Below are 12,085 nucleotides of genomic sequence, written 5' to 3'. Positions count from 1 at the left end.
TGTCCTCTCTGGTGCTTAGTTGCAAATGAACAAAAGCTAGGACATATAATACATAAATATATAAATATTATCATCTATTGCACCACTGGGTTTAATAGAAGTAGATATTGGCATATCTACTTCGCAATTCTATTATGGGCTCAACACTGCTGGTCATAAAAAGTAGCATTCTGAGCCCAGGCCTGTGATAGTAATAGTGAATAATAATAATAAAAAAAAGGGTCACTGCTCTTTCCAACTTGAATGAAAAATTAAAATTGCTAGGGCACTTAGCTCAAAGGAAAATTGGCAAATTAACAAAACAAAGAAACAAAGTATTCATGGCTCATACTGTAAAAGAGAAAGTAAATTATTTAAGATGAACTGTGAGGTGAGAAAATTCAGTTACCAAATAGACAAAAAAAATGAACGTTAACAAAATTCCGACATTTTTTTTTGGTTCTATTTCTTTTCCTCCGCAACCAGAGGGAGTCGGGGAGAAGAATGGAAGGCTGCACCCATACCAGTCTTTGACATGCAAATTATTTTGGCCAGTCATATATTTCTCTCAGGCTCAATATGTGTAGCCATTTTGCCCTGATTTGTAAGGCTCTCTGTATTCAATGTATTTTTATATTTGGCTTGACGTTGAATTAAGAACTTTGACCTACTCTGGCTTTTTTCATTTTTCATCTAAAATTTCATGTTTCACACTGGCCTCTACTTCATGAAGCAAAGCAACTTAACTCTAGCCTGTTATTGGCCTTCTGCCTTTGGGGAAATGACTGTTAAAATTTCATTGGCCTGGCTGCATTAGCTGGGTTACCCTTTGTGTCCATAAAGTTGAAGGGATATCCAGACATTTTACAGCCACTATCTAGAAAGAGGTAATGACAGGCATGGCCACATTACATTTATTGTACACGAGACCTATAACAGCCGTTATGGGATCAAGGTAAAGAGGAGAAATGTACGATAGATGTCATGCTCCCTGGAGATTTAAGTATTCGGTCTCTAACCTAATTTAAAAATCAAGTCAAAATGTATCTTTACGGGTAATGTATCATAAGACAAATTCCAAGGCAGCTCAATGAAATAACTATGAGCTATGTATTAAGAATATCAAGTCCACAGCCCTGTAGCCATGACTCGGTCCCAGCCCAGTGCCTTCCACCCTGGGCAGCAGGGGCACCCGCCCCAGCCTACCATAGCTGCCTCTGGGCCTCAGCCTGGCCTCACTGCATTCCAGGGGCTGCATGCCCCCATTTTTCCCGCCACTGGCCTTAACTGGTCCATACACTATGGTCTGAAACACATGAAGAAAAAAGAAAAAAAAAACCCGTTTCTCTATTTGAGTCCATTTTCTATATGTATTCAGCACCATTAAGAGATTAGATAACCTTTGAAAATAGTTCATGGTTACATTTAGAAAGGGGTGAGCCAAAGCTTATAGAATATATGTGACTGAATGATTTTAGCTATGTCATAACTTATTGTAGTTTATTATGCAAAACTGTCCAGGCTAAAGCATGCCCACCTCAAAGACACATAGCGATTAGAGGAAAAATAAAAAATCAAAACAAATTTAGTGGGCTCCAAGTCAAAAGCAATATCTGATGACTGGCTCTCTGGGGTAGGGCCATGGGGGAAGACAAATCAGGCACTATACGGATAGCTTAGCTTAATGTAAATTGTTGAACTTATACTTCACAACAACTTGGAGAGGATGTGATATTATCCCCAATTTACTGATGAGTAGACTGAGATGCAAAGGGATTAATGAAGAAGGCCTGGAGATTAAGATATTCAGAGCTGGCAAGGGACAGATTTTTAAGTAGGTTAAGTTTTAACTTGGTGGTAGTGACGTCTGTCTGTGTTGTTGGTTGTGTGTGTGTGTGTAGGAATATTCTCTTCAAAACAATTCATAGCAGGATCCAGTATATAGAGGTGACCTGGTTTCAATAAGATATATAGTACATTTTAGTATAAAGCAAACGAACATAGATGCTTTAGATTTGCAAAGCTTAGAAATAAAAGAGTTGATGCCTCTAGATTTTTACAAATACTTTTGTCATTAGGGTTATTATTCAGGTTTTTCTAAGTAGACGCTCAACAGTATACCCTTGTGGTATAGCTATATTAGCTGAGTTAAGAAGAAATAATAAAGAATATACAACTGATGGGATAAAAGGAATAGAGTTCACTATTTAGAGACCACATTTTTGAAGAATGTTTACTTCAGGTATAATAGGACTTTGTATACTAAAACAGACACAGTTGGGTTTAGCTTTCTGTTACAGCTTTATATGAAGATGGTTTAAAAATAACCTTCCCATATTCATATGCTGCAAAAAAAAAAAAAAAAAAAAGCAGGCATAAAGTGATTTGGAATTAGTATGTATTACAGTGTGCTAAGTTCTGATAACATATCTGCTGAAAATTCAGTGTAGCCTGGCAGAAGCATACTCTGATGGCTGTTAGACAGTTACCGAGGGTGAGATGACACCATCCCTTCTGACTTCTTACCTTCTTCATAGCACCTTCTACCATCTGAAAGGATCTCAATTGTCTTGAGTTAGTTGTTTATTCTCTCCCCCACACTGGAATGTAAGTTCCACAAGAGCCATGGCCTGGTTGTCTTGTTTGGCACAGAATAAAATGACTGTTGATTTCTTTGCATTGAAGGTCCTACTGCTTTGTCCCAGAGGTATCTTAGGAAAATGTCCCACCACTCCTTGAGTAATTCATTGTTACAAGTTGTTTACATGTTTATGCAATATTTTGCTTCTTTTTGTTTTAAACTCACCACATGAAATTCAAGTCTTTGATTTTTCCTTGCTTTACTAAGACCAAAAAAAAAAAAAAAAAAGTAGCACCATAAGAGCAGGGCTCTCGTTGCTGTAGGCCCAGTGCCTAGAACAGTGCCTGATGCAAAGTAGTCCTTCAACAGAATTGAATCAATGGAGAATAACTATGAATGTGCTAGGCAAAGAGTAAGCATTCAAAATATGTTACTAATCAAATAAATATGGGCAAAAATATTAAAAACAGAGATGAAGTTTCTATTGGCAGGTTTTACATTTCGCTCTTTGCTAATCCACTAGAAAAGAGTTTATTAAGCATAGTTCCTTTGGGTACCAAATCACACAAAAATATATAGGAGAAAGTATTTGATTAATAACATCAAGGTTTTCCATTCAGGGTCCAGAACAAGTTGACAGTTCAAAGATTTTTAAAGTGAGTGGCCTATAATTTCAAGAGGAGGCAACAGAAACTATGATATGAAAGAATGGATTTTAAATACAAATCTATGACACAATTTGGTTAAAAGAATATACAGATAGACAAGGTTATTAAATAGTGAAGAAATCGGGGGCTGACTTCTGGGTTTTTCACTTTAGGCAGGGTAAGATTATTAGCCAAAGGATATTTCTCTTTAGTGCTTAGGAAATATCTGCTAGACCCCAGAGACTGATAAACAATGGGCTTGGCTACTGAGGGGGTTTGAGCTTCACCCTTCGGCTACAAGGAGCCATAGGCGGTCTTTCGGCAGGGTAGAGCTATGAAGAATTCAATGCCTTAAGGAATCTAAACACAATGGAAAACTTTAAACACCTTGATCCCCCAAATTTCTCTTTTAATAGGAGGCAAACAGAGGATACAGGGAAACTACCACAGTTGGTAGGTTTTTGAGCTGTACATTTTTCCACAATAATTTATGACCTGCGTTAAGAGCCACAGTTGAATCTGCAAGGAGGTAATTCTTAAATCAGCAAAGTGTAAGCAAACGGGAATACATATAAGGATATGAGATAATAAACATAAGGATATGAATGAATGAGACCTCCCATAATTTTTTCAAAAGGATCAAGAGTAGGTTAACTTAACTAATGAGCTAGACTGTCCTACTACGTATCATCGACATGAACAGACTAGCTAATATCAGAAAAGCACATGACACAGCTTTTTACGAGCAAGAGCATAGCTACTGCTAACACATTCTCACTTCCATTATGCACAACTTGGTGAAGAGGAGAAGGCAGAATTTCAGTTCCCATCCACACCATTGGCTAGGTGGCATGGTACATGGTACAACTGCACAACCTACTTTAAATTATGTTCAGGAAAGTGTCTGTGAAATGCAGATGATGGAAAAAAATAATACATATTTAAGCAACACATCTAACTCCTAGAGAACCTTAAAGCAATCAATCTTTTTTAAATAAGAAAGAAACTAAGTCAATAGCATCTGAGCAACAGATGAGAACTAAAGCAAAATCTGTTGGCTAATGGTAACAGCTTTTGTGTTCTTTGTTGTTGAAAATGTGCATGTAGCAGCAACTCCAATATGCTCGCAAACTCAGATGCAAGAGGCTATGGTAAACAGTTGCTATTTTTACATGGGAGATAAAATCAAACACCACCTTTCAGATCTTAATTTTGCTAAAATAGTCAAAGGAAACAAAACCCAAGCTGCTAGATGTCTAAAGAATCTAGGAGGACCTGTGATTTCTACCAGGGGAAAATATAGCATGTATTGGACCATAAAAGGAAGAGCCAGCTCTGTATTATAGACAATGGAGAATGAACTACCTGAATTAAATCATCTGAAGTAAAATATAAAGTTAAGGCTTAATTTAGTAATATTCTAGAAAATGGGAAGCTCTGAAAGTTTTTATATTTATAGACAAATTAAATCTTCATGTTTTTTTTCTTTAACATCTTAAAGAGGACATTTTTCCCTTATAAAATACTACATTATGAAAGTAGTAATAATAATTATGATAGAATTATATTAGTTTTCTATTGATGCTGTAAAAAATGAACACAAACTTAGTGGCTTAAACAACAGAAATAGGCTGAAATTAAGGGGTTGGCGGGCTATATCCCTTTTCGGAGGCCCCCCAGAAAGAATCCATTTCCTTGATCTTTCCACCTTCTAGAGGCTGCCCACATTCCTTGGCTCATGACCCCCTCCCACCATTTCAAATATTCCATTTCTCTGTACCTTTGTTCCATAGTCACATCTTCCTTTTTCATTTTTATGCTCCCTTGTGATTACATTGGCCTACTTGGAAAAAATCCAGGATAATCACCTCATCTTAAGGTCGGCTGATGAGCAACCTTAATTCTCCTTTGCCATGCACAGGTACTGGGGATTGAAACAGGTACATCTTTAGGTGGCCTTATTCTGTTTACAACAATATTTAACATTTACCAAATGTTTATTACTTGCCAGGCACTGTTCTAAGCATATAACATGTAATTAAACGAATAAAATTCTCATAATGAAGGTAGATTTTTTTATCATCCGCATTTTTCAGATGAGGAAACTGAGGCATAAAGAGATTAAATAACTTGCTCAATGTTATCTAGGTAGAAAGTAGAAGAGCCAAGATTGAACTCAGAAGTCCATATGCACAGCCTGTATTTTTAACCTCTAAGCTCTGCAGCCCATAGATTCTGGCAATCATAATCATTACCTAGAAAAAGGGCAAGTTTAAAATTCAAAATGTCAGAAGCAAAGAGAGTCTACAGAGACCACAAGGAAAAACAAACCAATGTCTATTGAGAAATTCGTCCACTGGTATCAATATTATTTGTATCCCCTAAATGTCACTTTGCAGTTTCAAGGACACACACACAGACACACAGACACACAGACACACAGACACACAGACACACACACACACTGCAGATATATATATTACTTATGTGAATAACATATAAAATAAAATTTTCCATTTCTGTCTGAAATTTCAGCTGAAGATCACAAACTGAGAACATCTGATGACAAACACCACCCAGCATCCTCAAGAGAGATATCTCCTAAGAGTTTTATATGAGGTTCCAATCAAGTATCACCTCCCATTACACACCTTCAGCCCATGAAAGAGTATAGAGATTGAGTTGGAGATTTTCTGTGATGAGGAATTATAGGAGTAAAGAAAGTAATAGAAAGGATGCTTCCATCTCTCACCCCTAACAAAATGAATGAGGAAGCTACAAGAAAAACCCTCAGAGAATTTGAAGGCAATTGTATGAAAGCAGACTGCCATCCCACTTCCTATCGGTTTGCTTGGTGACTTGCAAACAGTTACTGACCTTCCTCATGCATGATAGCATCTTTTGGAGAGTTTGGCATGTGGCCTTTGAGCTGGGGAGCCACAGTTATGCTTGACTATGCCCTAGAGAAGTCTGAAGATGCCAGGCTGCCCAGGGAAATCCCTATGGCAGGGTCAGGAGGAAGAAGGGCAGTGGGAACAGGCTATACTTGTGTCATTCAGAGGGGCAAGAGGTCATCATACTAGTGAGCTAAGTGGATGCTATAGAAGGACAATAGGCTAAAGCCATCTAGAAGTGACACCATCCAAGAAGTTGATCAGCCAGGGTAAGGAGAATCCAGGGCTGCACTGTCTGAGGTCAGAGGTTCAGGGCCCTAGGGTCTCAGGAAGTCAGTGAGAAAATGAAATTCCCATATCAGTGATTGGTGCAGTAAGGAGCTCCCTGAAAAAAAACACAAAGGTGGCCCACAAAGGGTCCCTGGTGGCCAGATTATACCAGACACAACCCGTTAAGTAAAACTCTATCCTTGTTTTAACAATGTCCTTCCCTTCCTCCTGGTTCTAGGGACTGTGAAGCAGAAGGCCACCACACCGTAGGGTCCTTCCTACTTGAGGCCCGAGGGGCAGGGAGGGAGATGTTTTGATTAACATTAGATTCCATGTTTAGCCCCTGACAAAAGAGGTTGTTATAATTCCCAAAGCGACCAGAATGCCATCAGCTAGAGAACTGAGATGTCATCAAATTGTGGACATCTTGACAGCAACAATAGAGCATATTTGAAGGTACCTTAGGAGAAGAAATAAAGGTGTTTTTTTGGTTGGACCCTGCTGAGCCACGCCTAGTCAATGCACCGACCGCATATGGAATCTTATCTCACAACCCCACTGAGTTGAGAGAGCAGGAATGCCAGCCTCCTTTTAAAAAGTGGGGGAAATAAGGCTCAGGGAAGTTAAGTAACACATGTGAAACCCAGTAGCTTGTGTGTGGTCATGAAGTCAGACCAGGGCCATTTGACTCCAAAGCCAGTGACGTCTCCATTGGACTACAGAGCCTCTGTAGGTGACAGCTAATATGCCCACATGCCTAGCCGTATAGACACCTAGAATCATGGGGGTGGAGGGGGTGAGTTTCATCTATTCTGTCTTCTCTAATTCAAAGGGAGAATCCTAGAGGTGACAATTTAGGACTTGTATTTAATTTAGCCATATGAGACTTTGGTACCAAGGGCTGCAGGCATTACCCATGTCTCTACCAAGCGTTGGCCTTTCTTAGACAACAGATTATAACAGCTTCCTGTCATCACCATGAGTTTTGGGGGCCACCCTAGAAAGCTCCTTCTGCCTCTCTGCAGAAAAGGAACAAGCACGGTTACTGTTTAAATTTTTATGAATTTAGCTTGAAGGAAAAGCTTGATTTTTCCCCCCATGAGTACACACAATGAGTGATTTCATCAGGAGAAAACAAAACAAAACAGAACAAACAAAACAAAAACAAAACCAACTTTGCCTCCAAAGCAAGTCTGTACCTCAGCATGGCACCAAATCCCTTCCTCTTTATTTTCCTTTCCGGATCTTCATTTTCCTCTTTCTGCTTTTTCTCCTTGACTTTCAATTTGCCCTTTTCCTTCTTCTTCTCTTTCTCTTTCGTTTTTTTGACTTTCCTGGCTTTATTTTCTATGTCCTCTAGCTCAGAGTTCCCCTGAGGGACAGATTCACAATTCAGAGCTCCTTGGCCGGAGTGAGAGCTCTTATCAGACAGACCGTCTGTACAGAGAAAAAAAAAAAATCAATACACGTGGTCAGGAGCACTTACTGTTAGCATATCAAGAAAAGTTAAAATGTAAAATACAGAAGAACGAATAAAAGCACTCTGGAGTTCTTCCCTTCCACGTGGGTACTTGTACCCTGTGAAGAGACAACTGCCTAAATCTGGTGACTCCGAGTAAGGTTTGATGTTGGGAGTGGGGGACGACTGGTTGCTTAGTCAGTACTATAAAAGGTTTGATATGTGGTAAAACACTAATCTCTCTGAAAGCCAGCTTGTTAACCTTGATCAGCTCAGAAAGCTCACATGCTGTGAAACAAACAGGGTGAGCTATTTCCAGGAGAGGTTTTTGAGTACAAAAATAACCCAACTGCTTCTACCCAATTAATGCAGTCAGTCCTCTGGTTGATTCTGCTTCTAATGACTCCAATAAGAATGTCAAGAAATGCATACTTAGTGTGCCTACCCTAAGGGTAAATGACAGTTGGTCCTTGTAGGAAAGTGAAGGAGAATATTTCTTTAGCATTCGCACTGTAAAATAAATTGCATATTGCCTTAACCAATTCCATGTTCATTAAGCCAAAGGGCAAAACATATCAGGAAAATGAATTACTTTTAATATCAAAAATATAATTGGGATCTTTAAATCATTTTTCTCCATAGTTAAGCACACATTCTCGCCTATGATTCGTGGGTAATAATGAGAAGAAGAAACCGTTTAAGGAAGCATGTCACCCTACCAGCTTCCAGTTCCTCAGGTCCATCGTAAGATTTGTCAATGGCTGCTCTGAAGCTCTCATTGCAGCCGCGGCCGCGGACCATGTGTGGCCGGGGCCTGTGGAAGGGAAGTTCGTTCTTCCTGACCTCGGCAACGGCAGTCTGCAGGCTCTCCAAGGAACTGGACTTTTTCAAACCCAGAGTTGGACCGAAACCTTTGCCTGGAGATTCTGGAAAAGAAAGGGCAAGAGGTCATCCCGCCCCTAATGAGGCATGTGTGGTATGTGGAAAGCTTTGCTGCTCCAAAGACATTTCTGTTTGGGCATTGTGAAAAGGGAGTGTTAAATGTGGGACTTGGGGATAAACCCCAGCTTTGCCACGTTTTGTGACTTTGAGCAAGTGGCTTGACTTCTCTGAGTCTTAGTTTCCTTTTGTAAAGTTGTACTAAGATTTAAAATGATTATATATTATATATAGAAATAAGTATGTAGGTAGGTACATGCACACACACATATATATATATATGAATGTGAAAAGTTATTGCAGTCTACAGAGATATGTATGAGTGTGGATATGACTATGTGTGTATATGTACACACACTCACACAACACATCCACAGAGCACCTAACATAATGAATGCTTCTCTCCCAGTACCCACTCTAGGCACTCCCATAGATTGTAGCTTGTATTATTCCATCATTGTTTTTTTGATTATTAAGTAACATACTATACATGGAAATCAAAGAACATTGAAATGACTGTAATTTTTGTGATCAAATACTTTATCTTACTCTAGTGGCCAGTAATGTATGGTGAATGCAATTTATTTAGTCAATAGGTAAATGAAGCAAGGTAATGTTAATGCTTATTGTTCCAAATTATTTCTGTTTGGGCATTTACAAAAGGGGCAACATTTTTTATATGATATAATATTCCAAAAGGAAAAAGATAAAACCTAAGTAAATTTTAATAACTTGAGTTCTGATAGATAATATTTTTTACTTGCGCTGTTTGTCTTGCCCTGTATCTGCCCCCATTCACTCATGCCTCGACCTCCATTCCCACCCACAGCCAGGCTCCCGGTCGTCCATAACAGGATTAGGCTATATAAATACCAGCAGCACAAGGTTTATTTTAAAGATGGAAGGAATTCAATCAGGGATCTTTTCCACCAGAGCCAAACCTCACGATCCTCTCCAGTTACGAAGGAGATTATTATCATGAAGAAGCTACACTTGCATTACTGGGTATAAACTACTTTGTAGTTTTTCAGTAGATATAGACTGAGTGCATACTAAGGAGTATGTATATAAAGTACCTATACTTCAACACCTAGCATACAGGAAGGCTCACTAAACAGCACTATCTTTTCTTCCTGTGATCACTATTTCTGCTTCTACTACTGTCCCCATCATAAACACTACCACTAATTGCTTAACGTAGTGCTAGGTTATACAAGGAATACAAAAGTACAGCAAAGGTGAAATGCCTAAATAAACGCACATAAAGTTAAATAACGACACCTTCCATATGTTCTGAATTTGTTAAAAATAGTCAAAATAATGACAAAAATGTTAACAGCTTATAATGTGCAGAGTGCTTAGCCCTGCTCTAAGTGCTTTACCTACATTAACTTACTAAAACCCTTACTGTTGTGTTACTGCACGATTGTTAGTCCATTTTATAGATGAGAAAATTGAGGCACAGAGCAGTGAGATACCTGGTCTAAAGTTACAGACTTAATAAACGTCAGAACTGGGAATGGTCCTAAGACAACCTAACTACCTTTTCTGCCCCATACTACCTAAAGTAGTCCTTGGCCTCCACCCTCTACTTGATTATGGTCAAGCTACTTAAACTGGCGTACAGATTCTTCATCTTTAAAATAAGAGCATTAGTTTAGATTACCTAGTTAAGCAGGCAAATTGCAAAAAAAATTTTTCTTTTATAGTTTCATCATTAACTTACAGAAGGCAATTTTGTACTTGGAACAATTTATATGATGAAAATAAACACTGCATACATTTTATAGTGTATTTCAATAAATTCAACAGAGATGAGACTAAGCAAAAAGGACAATTGTAGGAATTTCAGATGCTACTTGTGAGCCATAAATACTGAAAATACATTACTACTAAATGTAGAAAAGGGCATTTTTTTTTTTTAATATATTCCCAGGAAGGAGGGTAAGTCAAAGACACAGAAATCGAGTAAGATCATTTCTGACAAGAAAACAAAAAGCAACATGGAGGCTTGAGGTATTGAAGCAACAGTAAAAGCTTTGGAGATTGCAGAAAATATTTTCTACCATCAAGCCCTAGGTATGTCTGATACGAAGTTTGGTGAAAACACAAAGATGAAAACTATCTGAGAAAGCCGCTTTCTTCTGTCAATAGTAACCATCTTTTGTTTATTAATTGCCATTCAGGAGATTACATTAGAGCCCAAACTGTAAGTATTCACATCAACCTTTAGCAATAAATTCCAGGGAACATGAAAGTGAATAAATCATCCCAGATATAAGGCATGTTATCTAAAAGGAGCTCATCTAAAGCTTAGCAAGGAGTCACATTTGAGAAGGAACAAATACCTTGTTCCTCATTCTAAGCAAAATGAACATTAAGGGTTCATGGGTTTTGCAGGATTAACAGAGCCAGCAATTAATTCACTTTACAATAGAAGTCACAAATTAAAGGTGTCAGCTGATCATGGCCAAAATTATAACTCAGTACTACTGGGTGTAGTACATGGTAAAACTAAAAGCAAAGAGGGTGGTTGAGTCCTGGGTTGTAAACGTGGATTTGGGGGTTTTCAGGCTTGGAAAAAGTGTTTGTATGTATTTCTACAGAGTAAACAATGGTGTAAAAGTGGAAGAGAGACAGAGGAGAGTACAACATCAGGAAAGTCTTCACGAGGACTTATAGGTGCACCGACCTGACAAAACTGAATCTCCAAGAGCAAGGGGACTTTGACATGGACCTTGATTAGGACTCACATTTTCTTTATGTGTCGGAAGGCTTCTGATGGCAGGTCAAGGTTACTGGTTGTGGAAGGGTTTATTATGTCAATTGATGGGCATCAACACTATATTCCATCAAAACACTTGGAATAAAGTAGCCTACCACGTAAAGATTTTACGACGTACAATAAATCGTCACATTCAGTCCTTCTTCTCCACTCCTATCCTCACAATTCCAGTTTAGATGCACATTGCATTGGAAATTCTGTAAGTTTTAGAATAGAAGATTCACTGCCTATTTTTAGCCTAACTATTTATACAAATCATATTTTTTCTAGATTCCCACTGATAGTAGAGGTCTCTTTGAAGGGATAATGAAAAAATGAGTAATTAATCAAAATCAAAACCTCAGTCATTCTATCTTATTGAAGTCATCCTAAAATATGATCACTCCTCACGTTTTCATCTGTAGCTGATATGATACTGGCTTTGGCTGATTTTAAGCAATTGTCTAAGAGAGTGATCTATGAATACCATGTGTTATCAGTCACAGGGTGGACTTTGTCCAAATTTGAGCATTTACTTGTCCCACTTTGAGC

The 12,085-nt window shown here is 38.4% G+C and overlaps 1 protein-coding gene across 10 annotated transcripts in view; it reads right to left on the bottom strand.

Moving 5' to 3' along the window:
- Positions 1-12,085, bottom strand: part of PARD3B (par-3 family cell polarity regulator beta) — a 901,201-nt gene that overhangs the window by 257,904 nt on the left and 631,212 nt on the right. For all 10 annotated transcript variants that reach the window (XR_005649078.1, XM_039844925.1, XM_039844928.1 and 7 more), the window contains 2 exons: positions 8,550-8,756; positions 7,571-7,808 (listed from right to left, as the gene is read on the bottom strand). Coding sequence is in view for 9 of the 10 variants with exons in the window: in XM_039844925.1 (XP_039700859.1) it covers positions 7,571-7,808; positions 8,550-8,756 (445 nt within the window). In the remaining variant the exon portion in view is untranslated. The remainder of the gene's footprint in view (positions 1-7,570; positions 7,809-8,549; positions 8,757-12,085) is intronic.

The sequence above is a fragment of the Pteropus medius genome, unplaced genomic scaffold, assembly GCF_902729225.1.
Source record: "Pteropus medius unplaced genomic scaffold, Ma_sr-lr_union100, whole genome shotgun sequence".
Taxonomy (NCBI): Eukaryota; Metazoa; Chordata; class Mammalia; order Chiroptera; family Pteropodidae; genus Pteropus; species Pteropus medius.
Note: the sequence above shows the minus strand (reverse complement) of the source record. Positions and strands in the feature narration are given on the sequence as shown.